General features: G+C 39.7%; 1 protein-coding gene across 1 annotated transcript in view; it reads right to left on the reverse strand.

Annotated features, from left to right (window-relative positions):
* Window positions 1-19172, reverse strand: part of PIGK (phosphatidylinositol glycan anchor biosynthesis class K) — a 73164-nt gene extending 53992 nt beyond the window's left edge. The window contains exons 1-9 of the mRNA XM_005482162.4: window positions 18618-19172; window positions 17099-17152; window positions 14982-15073; window positions 12809-12944; window positions 11465-11576; window positions 11021-11117; window positions 10560-10677; window positions 9646-9756; window positions 5044-5216 (exon numbers count right to left, since the gene is read on the reverse strand). Of these exons, the coding sequence (XP_005482219.2) occupies window positions 5044-5216; window positions 9646-9756; window positions 10560-10677; window positions 11021-11117; window positions 11465-11576; window positions 12809-12944; window positions 14982-15073; window positions 17099-17152; window positions 18618-19157 (1433 nt within the window). The 5' untranslated portion in view covers window positions 19158-19172. The remainder of the gene's footprint in view (window positions 1-5043; window positions 5217-9645; window positions 9757-10559; window positions 10678-11020; window positions 11118-11464; window positions 11577-12808; window positions 12945-14981; window positions 15074-17098; window positions 17153-18617) is intronic.
* Between the last annotated feature and the right edge of the window lie 643 nt (window positions 19173-19815).

Below are 19815 nucleotides of genomic sequence, written 5' to 3' on the forward strand. Positions count from 1 at the left end.
ATGCTTGCTTCTCTTCACCCCTGTTTTTTCACTCTGCTAGAAATCACACAAGAAGGGTATCCTAACTAACATCACTGGAAGCTCTGGTACTTCTGACAGGAAGCAAATAATAGTAATACAGTTTTATTGAAATTCCCATGTTACCTCACAGTGCTGAAATCGTGCCAAAATTACATGAAAATATTTCCTGGTCAGACTTATGCCAAATACCACAGCCGTTTTCATGGTCTTCTTCAGCAGCAACATAAGAGCACACAGCTACAGAAATACCACTAGAAACAGACATTAATTTTTATTTAGCACCTGGGCAGCAAAGCAAGAAGATCAAGCCAGGACCGCCATATAAATAGCACTAGAAAGAATAACAAGCACTTCAGGAGACTGCAATTATAAAGCAGCCTGCTCAACTGCAAAAATAATAGCAGGTAAAGATCACACAGGGAGAAGACATGAAGAAGAAATAAGGAAACAAAACAAGAATTTTACATAGGAAAGGTATAAAAAGGAGCGGATAAAGGAAAACAAAATAAAAACCCTACATTAAATACTCTCTGATACCTAGATATTCTCAAGCTATCTACATGATATTAAAATCTACTAGATATACTTAAGATTTCCCACTAAATCTGCCGTGCAACAATTTTAGACTGCCTAACACACATGCCCAAGTCAACTGGCATATTAAAGTCATTTGTGAAGAATGTAAAGGTACTGAAGTTGATTCAAAAGCTGAATCCAATAAAATACTGCCATTCACTTGCACGTGAACGGTCCCGGTTACGGTCATGGTCACTGTCACTGTCCCGGTTACAGTCGCTGTCATTGTCCCGGTCCCGGTTACGGTCACTGTCCCGGTTACAGTCACTATCCCAGCCCCAATCCCGGTCCCTGTCCCAGCCCCGCCTGCCGCGCTCCCGCTCCGGCGCGATGGCGCCACCTGCCGGCGCCGGCCGGGAGCGGCCTCGGGCCCCCCCGGCGCTGCCCGGCCCGCGGAGCGCGGGACCCCCGGCACGAACCGGGACCTGCCCGGCAACGCGAGCCGGCAGAATTAGTCCTAAAAGTGACTTATGAAACGTGGAAGAACTACACATTTGTGTCACGGGGATCTCGGAACAAACACAGATATTCTTATTTTAATGAAAGCCCACTGAGCTGAGCAGCATCTACTTGCCAAATAAACAAATTACCTATTGGTTCAAAGGCTGATTCCCCAAGCCTTCAGGACCACGCAACGGCAACTTAAATTATTAAGCACATCAAATTGAAAATAGGTGGTGGAAAAGAAGAAAGGACGGGAAAGAGACACCAACACACTCACAAAAAATAGACTGAGAGAACATTAGCTAGTAATATTCTGCAAATGGACCAATCACTCATAATTACCCTGTTACAAACATCCCTCCTAACACAAGTGACCAATTTATTTATTTTTGGGAAAACAGTCACTGCCAGTAGTGAAGAATCACAATTTTTCGTAACAGAAGCATTAATACAAAGCCTAATTCTCAAAGGCAATGAAATTAGGATGGTTTTATATGATGCTGTCATTAATTCACTCCTTACTACACTCAAGGGAAATATTCATCCCAATTTTTACCAACACTTTCTGCTGATACAGGTCTTTTCCTCATGACAAGAGCTGAAAAGGAGAAAGTGTTCCAACTGGCTGTAGACTTACAATCCAAGTTTGAAAGACACACTCCTAATTTATTGGATTTTTCAAAACCTGCAAGGCTCCTCCTCCAAAGAAGCAGGATTTCTTCTACTCCTTAATGCTGACTTTTTGCACTTGCATGGGGATTTAGACAAAACATAACCATCTGAAGCCTCAGAACCCCTAGACTGTCAGATTTTCTGCTAAAATTGACAGCTACAGATCCTGTCAGGACTGAGGCAGCTGCAGAACAAGCCCTTTGAAGTGAGCACAGCTTAGACTGAACCAGCTATGAAGAAAGGAAACAGCAGAGGAACCTTCTCTTTATTTTTTAAAGCTTTTACTCGCAAATATTCACCTACCACTACGTGGCTAGAAAGAAAGCCTCTTCTCTGGTTAATTAGTAGTTGTTCTCTGTATGAGTCTCAGCCCAAGCCAGAGGAAACTTCAAAGGCCTCACTCATCAAATGTCACGGCACGAGCTCCACGTGAAGCTGCCAGTTCTGATCTGGCTGCACAGCTACGGCTCACGCTGGGCCGGGGAGCGGAGCTGTACAACCAAGTAATTGCTAAGCAATTGTGTAACAAAAGAACAAACTTCCATTGAAAAGATTTGGCAAAGTCACAGCAGTGGGCAAGACAAGAACTGAACAGTCTGCCAGCAGTACAATCCTGCTACATGCCTCACATGACAGCGTCTTCTTTACCCATAATCTGTGTAATCAGTGGTTTACCTCTTTTGTTCATTTGGCTTTTAACGTCCTTATCTGCACCTGTGACACCTGCAGCTTTAAAACAAACAAATCAGATCCAACACAGACTACTTAAGACTGTGTCAGAGCTGAGGGCCAGATTTCATTTTGTGGTTATACTCTGTAACACAGACATTCTGTAGCATTCTACTGCCACCAGTATGTAAAAGGAGAACAAAAAAGGTATCAAGCTAACATTGAGGGAAGAATAAAACACAGGACATTATTCATAAAAGAATGAAGCCTCAAGACTTCATCAAATATTAAACCAATAACATCTTTACACTCAGTAACCAATGTAACATAAATTTTGATGTACTAGCAGTATATACTTGTGATCTATCAGATATCTCTTGGTCAATAAATCTTATAAACTCTTAAGGACCCAAGTTCAATTCTCTGTTACTTCTTCTGCTTCATCAGGGCTTTTAAAACAATGCTGGGCATGAACAAGATTAGTGATTAGTCATAATTATTTCGGAAGGATTATTTAGCTTTTAATAAGCTTGGTTGAGTTCTCTCCCAATAAAACAAAAAAGAATAAACCATGCTTTATAAAGAATATAGGCTTATATAAAGGTTTATATAAAGAATAGCCCCATCCTCCCCCAGCTGTTTTACCTCACAGCGTCAACAGCCATTCCATTCCCAAAAGGCACAGAATGGTTTAACTGACACTGAAAGGATTAAGAATAAGCACTCATATTCTTTCATTCAGGAGTCGTTCTTACATTATTATGGGACAATTAGTGGTAGCACCTATTCAAAAATCATGTAATTTGTGTTCTGTCTTCTCAACACCCTCAAAAACAGGTGTGCGTAATGTTCAAAACATTATTTTTAAAAAACCGAGTAACTAGTTCTTGTAAATCAGATGCTCCCAAACTGCATTTTAAAAGGCATTAACATTTTCATTTAATAAATTCACTTCAAGATGTAATTTGTTGTAATTCCTAAATTTCTTAAAGCTAAACAGAGCTGTCATATCAAGAGGTACTGACCTCAGAATTCTGCTTAAGGAATTTATTAAGCACTCCACATCATTGTCTGTTAGAGCTACACTGCAATTTTTCAGTACTTTTTTAACCAATTCCATACTTTCTCCTCCATTAAAAACATATTGTTTATAAATTCTTTCCAAATGGTAACAAGACACTGAGAACTTAAGTACTTTTTTAGAAAATTGTATAAAGGAGAACTATTAAATCAGACATTAAACCAGCATGCCCTCACCCCTTCCAATTTCACAGATCTAAGTGGATTGCCATGATAATGTAATACAGCTTTCACTAAATATCAGAACATTTCAAAAGGATGATATTCCTCTTTGTGCATGAATGTCCATTTCTCAACATGCTTCCATGTGTGCAGCGCAGTAGCATCAGGCACCAAAAACCTCTCCATTACTGACACCGAACTAACACACGCACAAAAAAAGCTGAAAATTCCAGCCAGTCATTTCCTGTTTCAAAATGGTAAAGTCCTTCAAAATCAATTTCTCCTTTCAATTTTCCACAAATCAGAAATCCACATAGGTGAGTTTTCATCATGGTTTTTGACTAGCAATGTCAAATGTCTTTTACTTGCCAAGAGCTTTTTTATTCTTCAGTGAAAAAAACAATTTAATGCCACTAAGTACTGTTTTATACTAAGGAATCACAAAACCAGCTTAAGATTTATATGGTATGTACTAATGCATATGATCCAGATATAAACACAATATGAAAGTAAAATATGAAATACACCAAAGCTTGCAGGATATTTATAATGACAAGTACCAGAGTTACTGTTACCTTGAAAATAAATAAAACTGCTATCCACTGTCTTGAGCAGCAGTAAACAACAAGGCAGACAAGAATTTACATAAATTTATGTGTTGAAAATATTTAGTCCCTGATATAACACAATATTTCAATCCTTTGTTTCCCCTCCTACAGGGCTGTATCATCAAGCACAAAAGACACGACAGAAATGGAAGTACAATGCTAAATAAACCCTACAGAACAATCTTCCTTTACATCTTCCCAATAGGTGGCAACAGAATCCCAAAAATACAAAGAAGTTTATATATTTCTTTCTTCATCCACAAAGTAATGGAAGCCCTGTTACGACTTCAATCAATGAACTTGCACCAGTAATTTTAATCAAATGAATCACTGCATCTCAGGAACAGAAATTCTCAGGACAGAATAATGTCAAATGCCAGAGAATTCACAGAACTGAAACAAAGCATTTATTAAAAAGCCAATTGTTATCAAACACCTAACCTGATGGCTTATACTCTGAGCTTATCTGGGAGGGGCAAACAACCACAAGCAGGAATTGCAGTAACAAAATATTTGAGCACTAAAGAAGAAATGTTAAGGAAGAAAGAAAATTCTGAACTACTTCTGTTGCTGTTGACATCCACACCTTGGTCTTAAGCAGCATTTATTTACGAGGGTCAGGAAAGGAGTGGGGACTTTTAAACAAAGTTTTCAGCTGACAACTTTGTGACAGCAGGAGGTCCACATTAACTCCCTGATTCCTTGTAGGAAATGACAGGAAGTCAGAGCTCTTTTCCCTCGGCAGCTAAACAACTACTTTGTTTTTGCGGCACAAAGCTACAGAAATCAGGTGTAAATCATGCCCACTTACTTGCTTTCCAGGCCAGGCACATCCCTGTCCAGGGAAAGCCTCTCCGCAGTGATCTCCACCTTCCTGACGCTGCCGAAGAAATCCGTGATCAGAACGTTCTGAGGGTCTCGCTGGAACAGGTCTGTCCGGTGCCCAGGCGTGGAAACACACAAGCTTTTTGGACAGACCTGGAACTGAAACCAAGACGGGCAGTCACATCCTGCCCCTCATCCAACACTCTCTACATACACCTTCCACAATGAAACGCCTACTAAAAAGAAAAATAAATAATATATATAACTTGCAATTATTTCAGTACAAGCTCCATAGTTGAAAAAAATGGTAGAAAAAAATGCATTAAAATGCATAAATACCTTGATTAAGCATTTCTGAAAACCTTTTTTCTTACAATAATGCCACTGGAGTTTAAAAATGCTCCTGTGAAAGCCAACCATCAATTACATCTAACTGATAAATGCACAAATATATTGTTGAATATAGATGCAGCAATGCTGCTCTAACCTTCCAGAAGTCACAACTGGGCATAAATTCTTCATATTTAGCAAAAGGAGGCATGCAAAATTAAACAAGCTTTGATAAGTAGCTATGCTGAAGGCTTCATAAAGAAGCAAAAATCTACATTTTGATCAGGAAAAAAAACAATCCAAGAGTCTTGTTTCTAATTTATAGCCTACAAATTAATGCATAGGATCTTCTAATACCGAAAGTGCTTTATTTACATGAAGTTCACAAACATCCTGTGACACCTACAAACCTTATTATTTATTTTATCTATGTATTTTGACTACATATCAGATCCCCTATATCTCACACACGCTGCAACACCTGAAAGACAAAACCAGCACTAACAAAAGCAGAAGGAACAGTGACAGATTTGTTGCAGCATTTAGAACACCTGGCAAGACAGAATGTCTCTTAAGTAACAGGTCTGTTATGTACCCAGCAGACACTGAAGGCAATACAATTGCATGTTGGACACAAAGCTGTTTTGCACAAGTCCTACCACACTTGCCACAACACAGATCACCTGGAGACACTGCAGGTTATGTGAGTCCTTCACCTTCCAGCCACACAGAACGTTCTACACACAAGTTTTAACATACAGGACTAAGAATGTCACTCTCCACAGGGGTGTTCATCTTTCTTAATCTTACATTTTCCAAGTGATTTTCACAAACAGGTCCATCAACCACAGGAACTAGAGCTCATATACCTAAATTACATCACGGGTCAGCTCTTGCAAGTTGCATCCTTATGACAAAACCACAGGTCCTAATCAGCTCAGTGCAAATATAACTTGGAATTATCCCAGATTATGACTGACAAAAACCTGTGAGATTCAGGTCATACTTCCCAGCAGAAATACTGTGCTCAGCCTGACACAAAAGGCACAGGCTTTTGTTGCATATTCTTTCTGGACAACAGAGTCTTACCTTATAAAAAGTTTCCCAGAGAGGAAACAATCTATCTGGCTTTTCTTCATAGAGGACGGATTCTACCTCCCCATTCCTCCCTTCTACTCTATTCCAATTTCTCTTTTATCCCTTTTTAGCCCAAGCCTGTAAGCAGCATTGGTCCAGGGACACCTCAGCTCACTTTCACCTTTACCTGAAGCAGACAAGCACACATATACACTCAGCTCTTATTTTCAAGATTCCCAACTCTTGCTGGCTGCTGTCACACAGCTGCTAAAGAAAAGATGGGACAAATCATCCCTTTGTTATCCTCCCTGTGGTGAAAATGAACTGGACTCATCAGCATCACGCTTCCCATACAAAAGCCATTTGTTAATGCACACACAAATTTGCTACAGTTCTCATTTTCACCAAAACACTATCCATTTTCTCCAGCTTTGCTCCAATTAAGGACACAAACATAAAAAATAATTCTCTGAACTAAACCATAAAAAGTAAGCATTTGCTTTAATCCCGCTATTTGAAGCATAAATTATGCTGCAGTTATACAAGTAAGTCTCTCACCAAGGTTTTGAGTATGAATGTCCTAATAAACTGCATCAGCATGAAAGTGGGAAACTGATACTGCACCCAACTAATTCTAACCTGTCCTGCAACAGTTTACTACAAGATATCAACATGAATTTGAGTAAAAATATAAAGTGGCAGTGAGAACAAAACTTCAGTGTTAAAAAACTACCCATCCACTACCATTCCGAGAAAGGACAGCAAACCAATTATACCACAGCAGACTAACACTAATAAACAAGGTCTTCCGACAAAAAAAGGAAAAGGCAAACACTGGCTGAGTTAAGCACACTTTTTCCTATATTAAATTTTCCAAATTTTAATTTTTTTTTCCAAACAGAGCTAAAGAACTCCCCCGACTTTATCTTAACTTTTCTAACAACAATTTAGCTCTTTTATGATAAATGACACCTCATTTAGAAATTTATTTGAATCTTATTTTAAAAGTTCAAATGTACAACATTTCCATGTACAAATGTACAAATTTCAATGTATTCTTTATTTTCAGGGAATTGTGATCAAACCTATAGTCAGTCATTTGCACAGCTTTATGCTATCCCTTAGCAACACAGATGGAGCAGGTGGGGAGTAGGTGGAGTGGATTATGAAAAATGATGTGTCATTCTTTGCAGGAATGCAATATCCAAATCCTAGGTGCATGTGAAGAGAAGCTGTTTCAAGAGTGGTTAGAGAAAAGTAAAGAGGTAGCAGGATAGAAGAGGTATAACAAATACACAGTACTTCAAAAAGAGAAGACATTAGACATATCAGAAGATCAAACAACTGAAGAACATTTAATTTTAAAGCTAAGTAGTGAGCAATGCAAGTTACTCTGATCTTGGAAAGCATTAATTTAAACTTAAAAAATCAGAGTTGGAGAGTTGGATAGAGTACCTTCAGTGCCAGAGTACCTCCTGCAACTGCTGGCAAAAAAGCAGGTTTATATCTTTACCATGGACTAACCATATGTCATTTTGGAACTCTTAGATGAAGCCTTGAAAAGCACCAACCCAAAGTCAAGTGGTCACATTTATTGAAATGTGTGCAGATTAAAACTCAATACCTGATCACACAATGGTCTGGGTTGCAAGAGACCTTAAAGATCACCAAGTTCCTGCCAAGGGCAGGGACACCTCCCACTAGACCAGTCCCTGAAGTCCCATCCAACCTGGCCTTGAACAGATCATCACAAATCCCCAAGCATCAATCAGCAGATCAATGCATGATAAGATGACTTACATGATGTAAGGAATTTACCAGTATGGAGAACTTCCCTCAGCTATTCCTGAGTATCTGGCATAGTAGCAAAAACACAGTTAGGTATTTTCTCTGAAGAGCTCAAAAAGTACCTGGCCAGCTAACAAACTTCTACACTTCTCACAATAATCAGATTAACACCTATACCACTTCCCAGAGAGTGTCCTACACAGTAGAAAGTACTGTTCCTTTTTATTACCTTTTATTATTAACACAAATTAATTTGAATGAACAGGCTAGTCAAAGATACTTAATCAATAAAGAACTTGCATGTTTTTCTTTATCAAGACTTATTTTAAACTTACCTGTATCCCATAATTAGAAGGTATTATATTATCGGACAGAATTTCATTCCCATGGAAATAAGTAAAAGAACCTTGAGTCTTAGCCATTGAATCAATTCTGTATCAACATAAAATCTGCCAAGTGTGGGTTGTTTAGAGAGAATTCTAGCACACATGTAGCAGTCAGGCTAACACCATCCACAGAGGGTGGCATAAAACTTTTGAGCAGCTGCTCCTTTTACAGAAATGAATCTATGACAATGTGTTCTGTAAGTGGTAGCTCTTAGATTACTGATGTGGCACAGCAGGATTTGTTGCTACAAGGTACCAAAGTACTACCCATTACTACAAAAAAACCTGGCATTGAAACAGGTGTTAAGGGTTAATAGAGCAAATAAAATATGTTTACTTTTATGTCATCTCACCAGTGTATATATCTTACTGCTAGAGAGACATTGTCATAAATTTTGTCATATGTTACCTGGTTGGATTCTTTTCTTCCTTCTGCTTCATACCTGAAATCTACAGTAATGTTTGCCTCAGCTATAATTAAGTTCGACCACTGATGGATTTGTACCTATCTTGCTCTGGAATCTAAGCAGATATACAGATAAATTAGTCTCTGCAGGAATTTGTGAGTGCACTGTTAGAATTTTAACTGTTTAATCACATGATGTTGTTTTGCAAAACAACATCAATGCCTGCTTTTCCACATCTGCAAAGTGTCTGCTATCCTGATTTTAGAAGCTTCCTGCTAAAATATTTCACATGCAAAGGCTTCATTCCATTTATACAAATATCTAATGAATACCTTATTATTTTTTTCAGTGAAAATACAAAATCTGGCTAATTTTGGTTATTTTTTTCTGGAGCCAGCAAAGCACTTTCAAATGAGGACAATCCTTGAAGTGTTACACAACTACATTTAACAATCGCAAAAAAACCCTCCCTCCAAAGCTGCTTCCGAGAGAAACAGCAGGAGCATAAAAAGCATTTGAAGAACCCTACAGACAAAATAGATTAGTTTTGGAACTATTAAAGTCATTAGCATATTCATGAATGTTGAGTATCCTACTTACTAGGTCATTCATATTCGTCTGACTGGCTGGATGGATTTCTTCCAAGAACTCTAACACATAGAAGGTGTATCTGTCCATGAGGTGAACGCCAATCCCCAGGTCAGGCTGATGCTTTCAAAACAACACACAGCAGTTATTGGGCATTTGCAGGAGAGAACTCAGCATTCAGGAGAAGGAACAGAATGTAATAGCATATTGCAAAAGTTAAGCTTGATTCTTTTTGTTCTTAGGCAAATTATGCAAAGAAAATGGCTAGCTGTGAAGAAACCTAGTGCTGATAGGCTGAACAATGCAGTTTATCTATAAATTTTATATATATATATATATATATATATATATATATATATATATATATATATATATATATAATAAATATATCTATATCCTGGCAATATCTATGTTGTCCAAAAGGCAGGGAACCCCTTTTTAATAGTCCAGCATGGATGTGTAGACTTTGAAAACAGGGCTGGAAGAGCCAGTGTATCTTACAGCAGTGCATGGGTTCAGGTAATCCTGACCAGCTGCTTTTGGTCTGGCTGGGATCTCTCCTATGGCTCCTTCTGTAATTCAGCTGGGATATGATTACAGCAGGTGAAGGTTAGCATTTTGTTTTGTTTTATATCAAGTATAGTAAGTCCTAGATTGAATATTCCTCACACCCAACTCTCAGCAGTCTTCCCATAAGATTCTGTGCTATCCCTAGGCAATGCAAATACTAGCCAGCAAGCAGAGATATCCTTCATTAGCCAGGTTCTTTGGGACAGCACAGTTACAAGTTTTGTCAAACCCCCACAAAATACCTTATACATTCAGCAATTAGAATAAGAGAAATCTTTAGCTAAAAGTCAGCAGGAATTGTGCTTCTAATTCAGGCATTCTGAAAACTGTCTTCAGGATCACATAAATCTACTTACTGATAAAGAATCTTCTCCAACTTGGCTGCTAGCCAAGGCCATTATATTGGGTGAATAAAATCGTTCATACATGGATGCTCCTTGACAAGTATCAATAATAAACAACAATTCATTGTACCTGAAAGAAAGAAAACAGCCTCCTTACCCATTTCTACTTAAACATCATATACATACTTTGCTTTTTAGTTACCAGGGCAGCTGCTCAAAACCTAAGGAACAGGAGCTCACCCTGATCAGTTTTAGGATGTGAATTTGCCCAGAGCAATTCCTTTGAGCAGCTCTAACTGCAGGAAGCTGAAAGCAAAAACTAAAACTCTGCTCTTTGAATGCAAACTCTCAGAAAATTTTATGAACAACCAACAGTATCACTGCTGCAGGTAGCAAGGCATACCAGAAAGACACACTTAAGAGTATGTTCAGGATATTCAATATTCAATGTCTACATAATGCTTATTTCTTACCTTCTTTTCTGCCACATTTGTTCAAAGGCATCAGCAAGCTCTACATTTGTGATTTCTTCAGAATCCTGAAATTTTAGGAAACCATTTCCACCATGGCCTGACAGAAAAATAAGAAGTTGGGCAAGGATGTAGGTTAAAAGAAGATATACAGCCTTGTAGATCATTTTTCTAAAACAAGGTAAACACAATTCTCTTTCTACAGAAACAGTCCAACAAAACAAAATATCAGTACAGTAAAAAAAAATACACATACACCATTTCAACAGGAAACGATACTGGCTTAATACTGCTTTACAGGCATTTTTTCTTAATTAGAATAACATGCTGAAACCAGAAAAAAAATCTTTTGGTCGATCCTTTTGTGCATTTGGACTACTGATGCTTTCAACAAACGCATCCAACTGAGCAAGCATCAATAGATTGTACACAGAAACCTGCAATTACCTGTCATATATATTAAAATATTGCTTCTGTCATCAGAAAGAAGACGTTTTGATCGTGGTGTGCTTGGTGGGATTCTTCCCGTTAAAACACGCAAGAAATTTTCCACAGTAACCTATGAATAGAAGCATAAAGTCATTTCCTAAAGATAAAAATATTGATCAGCCACAGGCTAGGTTACAGCAATTAAATAATGGAACACTAAAATATGCAGTGTATCTAACCAGACATAGTATGGCATGGTGTAAACTGCATAAACATTTTCTGCGTAAGGTTTTACTTCAGGTTAAGAATCATGTGGTACTTTTTACTATACTCCATTAACACCAGCTTGTTGCTTAATTATATCCAATAAATCTACCACCATTATTAAATACAATTTTAAAATACATTTACATTGATCTAAAAACCTGTCAGCATATAGCTTCATTGTGCCAAAGCTGCTCCTGTACTCACAAAATGCTCCAACATTAGTGTGTGTTACCATGGAAAAACAAAAGTTTAAATTCCCTCTGCAACTCAGGAAAGAAAAAACAAGATCAATTTAGTTACATAAATGTGAGTGATCACATGAGATCCATCTGAGTGGTGACTCCAACACATCCTATAAAACACCACTTCCCTTTTAAGTACACGTGCATAGCTCAAATGCCAGCAACAAATCCATACCCAGGAAAAAACATGATAAAAGGAATGTAGCTCTATTCCAGTTCTGTGTCTTCACTTCTTTGTATAAAGCTTCAGAGAAATAAAACATCTACTATATACTGAAATACAATCCAATAAAACTTTAGCAATAATTCTACAGCACTACTGAACCAAGAAACTGGTCTGAAATTTTGTCTCAACTGGTAAAGACCCTCCTGGTATGAAGGAATATTACATGAAAAGAAAGGTGACAGAATGCAGATTTTTATACAGTAATTGCTTTGCAGTAAGGATTAAGTTATGGCTTTTGTTTTATTTTAGGAACATATGCTTAAGATTAGGAATTGAAGTACAGCTACCTAATAAACAATTCACCTGCACACCAAAATTTTCACAGTAATTTTTGTGTTGCCAAGATGAGACACTGAGCAGTCATTTCCAGAGCAATTTCGGTAATGTGATTCTATTCCATTATTTAAAATAGGTACACTAAACATGATTCTAGTATAATGAACTACAAATACAAACTCAAATATCAAGGAGGGGAGGGGTATGTATTTTACTCTCATCAGCTGATAATAAAAGCCCAGCCCAAAACCAGTAATATGAAAACAAAGACTTTCTCAGACTTCACAGATGCTGCATAAATCTTTAACACTAAAAAATAAAGACTCAGTGTTTTAATTAAAGCACAGTTACCTCATAGCTTCTGTAATCCACTTCCACATCATCTCCATAGACATTCAGCTCCATGTTTTTATGACTAAACACAGTAGCAGGTTTGGGATTTCTGGGATTACATGCCATATCATCTGCCAGCATCAAGACAATGTGACTGTGAAAGATAAGAAAAAAACTATCTCAGACATTCTGCTTTCACATAACACTCAAACAGAAATTAGAACAACACTCTTTAACAATTACAACAATAGATTGGATCATTAAAAAGATTCCTAGAATTGCAAGTGAAACTTTGCAGAATTATACCCTATTTCCTTCTGAGCATCCTAAGTATCACAAAGATGTCACACACAGTAATGCAGCTGCCTGTCATTTATCCACAGGACTAAGTCCAAAGAGGAGCAGGAGAATATTTGACATCAGCAACTTTAGTATACAGGCTTGCCTGGACCCAGGGCTCTTAATAAAATAATTCAGATTTTTACAGGGCACTAAAACCAACCAACTCCAAGAATCATAATAAATGTTTATTTTTTGGATGTGATTTTAAGTTTGTTGGGAATATTTGGTTAGGTTTTTTTTGTCTTGTCAGTATTTTGAAAGAAGTCTTGCAGCAAATAAAGAAAAACACATAAAGTATGTTTGCCTAAGGAAAAAACATGCTCAAATCCACATAAAAATTGCTGTAAAGGCTAAATAAACAGCTACCTCTCGCTCTCTTTTTAGGTCTTCTCCAATGTCTTGGAGAGTGCTCTTGTCTCTAGTCCAAAGCATTGCTGGCTTTTTGAGATTAATTCCAGATCTTTGGATATGGATAAGCAATGGATCTTGCTACTGAACACAGAAATCTCAGTCACACCATAGTTCTTGCAGTATTTCTAAAACTCACACTTATTTTGACTTTAATGGTAAAGACAGACGGATGCAAAGAAGATGAAAGTTCTCAGGTAAGGGCAGAATTGATGACACAATTTCTGAGGCAGTGCCAAGGGCACCTGTGCTTCAAAGGCTGCACAGGAGAGAAGACAGCTGCTCCTGAATGACATCCTCAAGAACAAAAGCATCTTTCTGCACCTTTCAGCCCACAGCACTTCTGCAGCACATTCTCTTGGATTTATAACCCCAAAATGCATCTAAAAATTGAGTTTCAAACTCCACTCTTTCAAAAACCAGAAAGTCACTCCTTTTTTTCTTTTTTTAAATATAAGAAACACAGGGAACAGGATGTTACTGTCAGTGCATTCAAAGTTGAGTGGGAGTTAACTGGGGACTCCAAGTGTGCAGTTTTGGACTTGGACCTTGGACAAAAAAATGCCAAACTAATTCCATCCATCAGAACATGCATTTTGCAGTGATGAAGCAGGCCACACTTCTTCAGGCAGACATGCTGGAGAAACTACCAGTCCTCTAAACTACCATTAAAAACCAGGACTACAAGGAATTCTATAGCAGCCTATGGTACATACAGGTTATTACACAATGGATGCTGGTGCCTTAAATTCACTTCCACAGTTCTGACAGAAATTAGTTACATTCTGAAACAGCTGGAAGGAGCTGTGCCAACACCACTAGAACTCTGAGTAGGAACACAAAGATACTTCAGAACCTTCCTATTCCCTTTGTCAAAGAAGAGATACTGTTCCAACCCTTGTGCATCACTAGGGAAACACAGCTTGTACAGACAAAAAACTGGTTTGTCAAATAAAATCATGCAAAATGGATTTTTTTCAAGGCAACTGTCAATATACAGGAGTTTCTCCTATAGGTCAGAGCCTTTAAAGACCCAATGTAGCTACAGATATGGAAGTCTTACATCTTAGTACAGTCACAGTTACCAACATCTCCACACTAAAAGGAAATTAAAGTACAGCAAGACTCACCTCTCACAGAGGTACTGCCTTTGCTTAGTGCATTTAAGTTTTCACATTACTTTCACCCATTTGCTAAGTGGTACATTTTAGTGGCTAGATCTAATCAGCCTGTTCCAAAAGGAACATTTTATTATGCAACTTGCTGCTTTTTCTTTGGAACAATATTGTTGCACTTTTCATCACGTTGATGTGCTTGCATTCTTCCTTTTCACTTTTATCCAGTTAAACTGGGAAGAAAAATGTATTTCCATACTGATTCAGATAGCATGAGAACTTTAGTAGCCCATTTGCAAGAAGGGGATCCACCAAGATTTCCTCACCTATCAGGAATGCCTAGCCTCTTGACACTTCTGTACACGGAAAGAGTATTTGCCACATGACGATAATTAAACCAGAATCGAGATGTACACACCTTGAAACAGAAAAAAACCCACATTAAATAGTGTAAAGATTCAAACTGGCCTGACACATTGCATCAGAACAACGTGATTACAGGAATATTTAAAAATAGTAACAACTCAGAAAGAATATAGTAACACCAAGAAAATCATGATATAAGTTATGCAATTCTTAGTTGTCCCAAGGCAAAAAATTCTGATAATAAAAGTTCAAAAAAAAGTTCCTAGCATACTGACTCAAGATAAAATTGTTATAAACCCTTACTAAATATAGAAGGTGGCACTTTGGGGAATAATCCAGCAACATCAAGTAGATAAAATAAATTTTTTCATTTGCTTTCTCCTTATCAAATGGAAGAGAGATCAAAGGAAGAATTCTCATCTCAATGGCAATCCCATTCCGGGAGCATTCTTCCACAAAGGCACAAGTGAATTAATTCATGCAGAAGCCATACACAGGGGAAAATGCCCTGAGTACATTTGCATTTATGGAGTCAAAGTAAGAGCAAAGTAAGCTCTAACCAATACAAATACAAATTAATCTGGATACAAATTCTCAAAGTTTAATTTCTACTGTTCTAACAGGCAAGGGGTCAGGGCTCAGCCATTCCCTTTACTTACACACTCCCTAAATCAGGTTCTGATTCAAACATTCCAAAAGCTTCTAGAAAAGGTGACTTTAAAATCACAAAAACAGAGATGCAGGAAAAATCATTTAGATAGTTTTTTAATTTTCCAGCCCTAAATGTAGAGCTGTGAGTCACACCACATAGCATCTCTTTCACTACTCTTTCCATAATAAGAACTGACTTGTAGCTTAAGTAATAATAAAATTCAGTCTGAAAGGATCCCCTTGTGTATCTATCACCCTGTCAGTTAGGAATTCCAGAAAACCCCACAGGAATCAGTCCATGAGAACATCTGCCTTCCAGCAAGACTTAATGCTCTGAAAACAAACTGTGTCCAATTTAGCTGAGACATTTCAAGGCACTATCACCTGCACCCTGCCTCTAGTACCTCCCTTAGAACACAGTGGAAAGTGTCAGAGCTTTAAATATAGCTATCCACACTGCAGCACATTAATTCAAGCTATTGATGAGGTGGGATTGCAGTTTGATCCCAGGTTTGAAGTGCCTGACAGCAGTAACCTCTCCCTGGTTTGCTGCTTAAAATATTAGTAGCAACTATTACAAAACTCAACAAGGAACCACCGAGAAAATAAAACCAACAGAAAATCTGTTCAGCAGAGACAGTATAGAGGTTCTTGGACCTAATTTTCCACCTTCTTTATGTGTTTTTATCGGTACTAATAAAAGCATCTATTTGTTAATAGTATTAAAATAGTATATTATGTTTTAATAGTTTAAAGTTTGTACATTGTAAAATATAAAAGTTATTTCTTCAATTAGTTACTGTTAATTTTCCTTCTATATTGCTCAGTTTTAGTATCTGGAAAACAAACAGCTGCTACTGAGTAATTACAATAGTGTTCTGAAACAAATTAGTCATTAAGACCTGAATTGTGATTAAGAACCAATTGTGCAGCATGATTCAAAGCTAATAAAAGTTATATGGCAAAGAAAAAAGAAAGGGTACAAACAGTTGATCCAAACACTGTATTGCCTCAACTGATCTTATTCCCAGTCTGTTATCACAAGTTAACAGATTGAATAAGAACAAAAATAATACAAATTCTACCTTTCTGCTCAAAGAGACCAGACTTCCCTGCTACCAGAATTACACCTTTTTTTCAACATGCAGTATGTTAATTTAACTATTTTAATGCTTTTGGAACTTTTGTTTTATGAATCCTGCCATGTAGCTAGACACACTGAGTGCTTCAAATTCGGTCATATTGAAAAGACAATTTCACTATACTGTAATGAATTTGCAGGCACAATTTGAAATTTATTTATTTCCAAATGTTTATCTTTCTATTTCTTTCAAATGAGCATGGCTCTTGAATGACTGTTGCAAATGCAGCTCCTGATGAAAAACTGTCAACGTTATAGGAGGAAAACAACCTGGACCATGCTTACCAAAACTGCCCAGTTATTCGTATGTCCACTTCTAAAAAACTGCTCTGCTTGATCCTGAAAGATGAAAAAAAATTAGATTTTTCAGCAATAAGAAAGAAATGACCACTCATCATTTTGTTATTTCCACAATAGTGTTCAATGTACATGTTTACCACACATTAATACTGAATAGACCTTAGTAAAGCTAGAGGAGAGGTGTTTTTCTTAACATTTGCACATTTCATGTTAAAGCTCCAAATATTTCCCTGAAACTTGCTACAGAACAAAGAGGAACTATTAGTCACTTGCACCTTAGTTAAAAAAGCCCACACACCTCTATGCCAAAGCACACTCCAAGAACAAGATAATGTGATTTATTGACCTACAGTTTCATCCTTAATGAGAATAGAGCCTAGGATTCGATTCAATTCAATTTTCAAAAGCAGGTAAGAGAATATGCAGTTTGAACCCACTTTAAATCCAAGGCAGTTACACTTATCTTCCAAAATCAGGATCTATGACAGCAACCTTCTATATAAATCTGTGTTCTCCACAGTTCCCACTTTCCTTTGCAGATAAGAGGCCCCTTTCTCCTTAACAGAGAGCATAAATCAGGACACAACAAGGGGCTAAGACTTCACAGAGGTAAGGGCATAAGTCTGTCATGGGACAACAACCCAAATCTGCTGACCCTTAAATCAGACTCTATTAACTCTGAGGAGTTCTGGGATGATGCTCATGGTCTTACACAAAACACACAGTAACAGAAATACTGTTGTACTTCAAGCAGCAAACAACCTGCAGTTTAATTAGTCATCCAGAGATTGTAAGAATATTTCTATTGTTCAGGGTGCGGGGGTTGTTTGGTCCTAGTTGTAATTAATTTCAAGCATAACAACTTGTTAATAACGCAGAATTCAAAAGCAAACAACACTCCAGATGCAGCGTGGGCACAGCGCATTAAGCTAATTGCTGAAACATGAAATTACTCCCACCTGACAAACCCACTGGCACCTGCCGTGTACAGGCGGGCACCGGGCCGGGGAGCCCAGGCCGCTGCTCCGCCCTGGGAGCGCCCGCGCCCGGCCCGGGGCACACCGGACGGGGCCCGCCGGCGCCGGCAAGGGGCAGCAGACACCCAATACAAGTTACAGTGTGTGGCAGGGAGAAAGTGAATTTCAGAAACCCGCAAGAGGATGAAAAGTCTGGGGGTTTGTAACTTTCAGCAGCTTGAACAAGGCACCAGCGCTCTCGGCACACAGAGCGCCACGGTTCCGCCCACGGGGCAGCGCCGGGAGGCTCCGCCCGCCGGGAGGCAGCGCTGGTGACCGCGGCTCAGTACCGGTGCCCGTGGTACCGGCAGGGCTCCTCCTGCGAGCCGCCAGCCTACGGACAGCCGCCAGCTCCGCGGGCAGCCCATGGGCGCTCTCCCTGCCCGCCGAGGGGCGGCGATGGGGACGCGGCAGCACCGAGCCCCAGGCGCCGCCCGCCCGCCCGCTCGCTCGCTCTCGGCCCCGCCGCGGCTCCCCCAGCCCCGTACCTGGAGGCCGCCGGGCAGCGCCGCGCCGCAGCAGCCCAGCAGCAGCAGCGCGGCGGCGGCGCGGGCCCGGGAGGCGCCGGGCACGGCAGCCGCCATCTCAGCCCGCCTCCTGCGCGGCCCGGCCGCGGCTGCCGGAAGGGAGGCGGCGGCCTGTGCGCAAGTTCCGCGGGCGGGAGCGCCGCCGGCCCGGGGCTGTGCCCTGCCCGCTGCCGCCGGCCCGGCGCCTCGGGAGCGGGGCCGCTGCTGGGAGCGCGCCGGGGTCTCTGGTGACGCACTGAGCTCTGCCGGCTTTCCCAGCCTGCCGGGCTGGCTGGGCAGAGGCGGTAATGGCAGCCGGTCTGGCGTTGCCTTGGGCACCCGAGTGCGCCGTGGCTCCGTCGTGAGCTGGGACTGGAAAACACCGGCCGCGCATCCGCCTTCGGCTCGGTTGGCTCCTGCGGGGTAACAGCAGCCCTTCCTCTCAGCCGCCTTCCAAGAATTCCGTGAAATCCTGGGCTCTAAGAGGGCAGGGCATGGCGAGCTGTGCGCCAAGGGTGTCATCAGGTCTTGGTGGCCGCAGGGCTGCCTTGGAGGGCGGAGGGGACGGCTCGGGAGAGGGACCAGCTTTGGCAAGGGAGGGAGTGGGACCTAAAGGTAGATTTTTTTTTTCATGAAGCCTTGCTATAGCTTTGCCTGTAGTGTATTCATCCCTCAGAGCTGATGCATCATCAAATTTTTATTTCAATGTATTGAACCACTTGGTATGATTCTTTTATTTCTACTATCTCATCTTGTCACTACTTTGTTCAATTGCCTGATGCCTTCCATTAGTGAAGATGCAGAATCTGCCCTGAACCATGGAAGTTATATCTTGCTCCATGTACTTGTCACCAGTAATGACTTTCTCAGACAGGAGCACATTTCCAAGTATTGATGTTGGAATTTCAATAGCATCACATTTGCTGTTTTAAAGCATCACTGGTTTCCTTGACAAAAACAATCACCTGTTATTAGATGGTACTTACTCCCTTCAGAATACCATAGCCACCAGCTCCTGTTGTGCCTGAACCCTTCAGTGTGAGCCTCTTGTGAACTTACTGAAAAGTGCTATGGTTGTCAATGTCTGTTCGTGCCTGCTTGTAAGCTGCACTGTTTATCTTCTTCCAGAAAGCTAAATGAATTTAGGGCCAAACTTAAGCTTTTTTCTTGCCCCTTCAAA

This window comes from Zonotrichia albicollis, chromosome 8 (assembly GCF_047830755.1).
Source record: "Zonotrichia albicollis isolate bZonAlb1 chromosome 8, bZonAlb1.hap1, whole genome shotgun sequence".
Classification (NCBI taxonomy): Eukaryota; Metazoa; Chordata; class Aves; order Passeriformes; family Passerellidae; genus Zonotrichia; species Zonotrichia albicollis.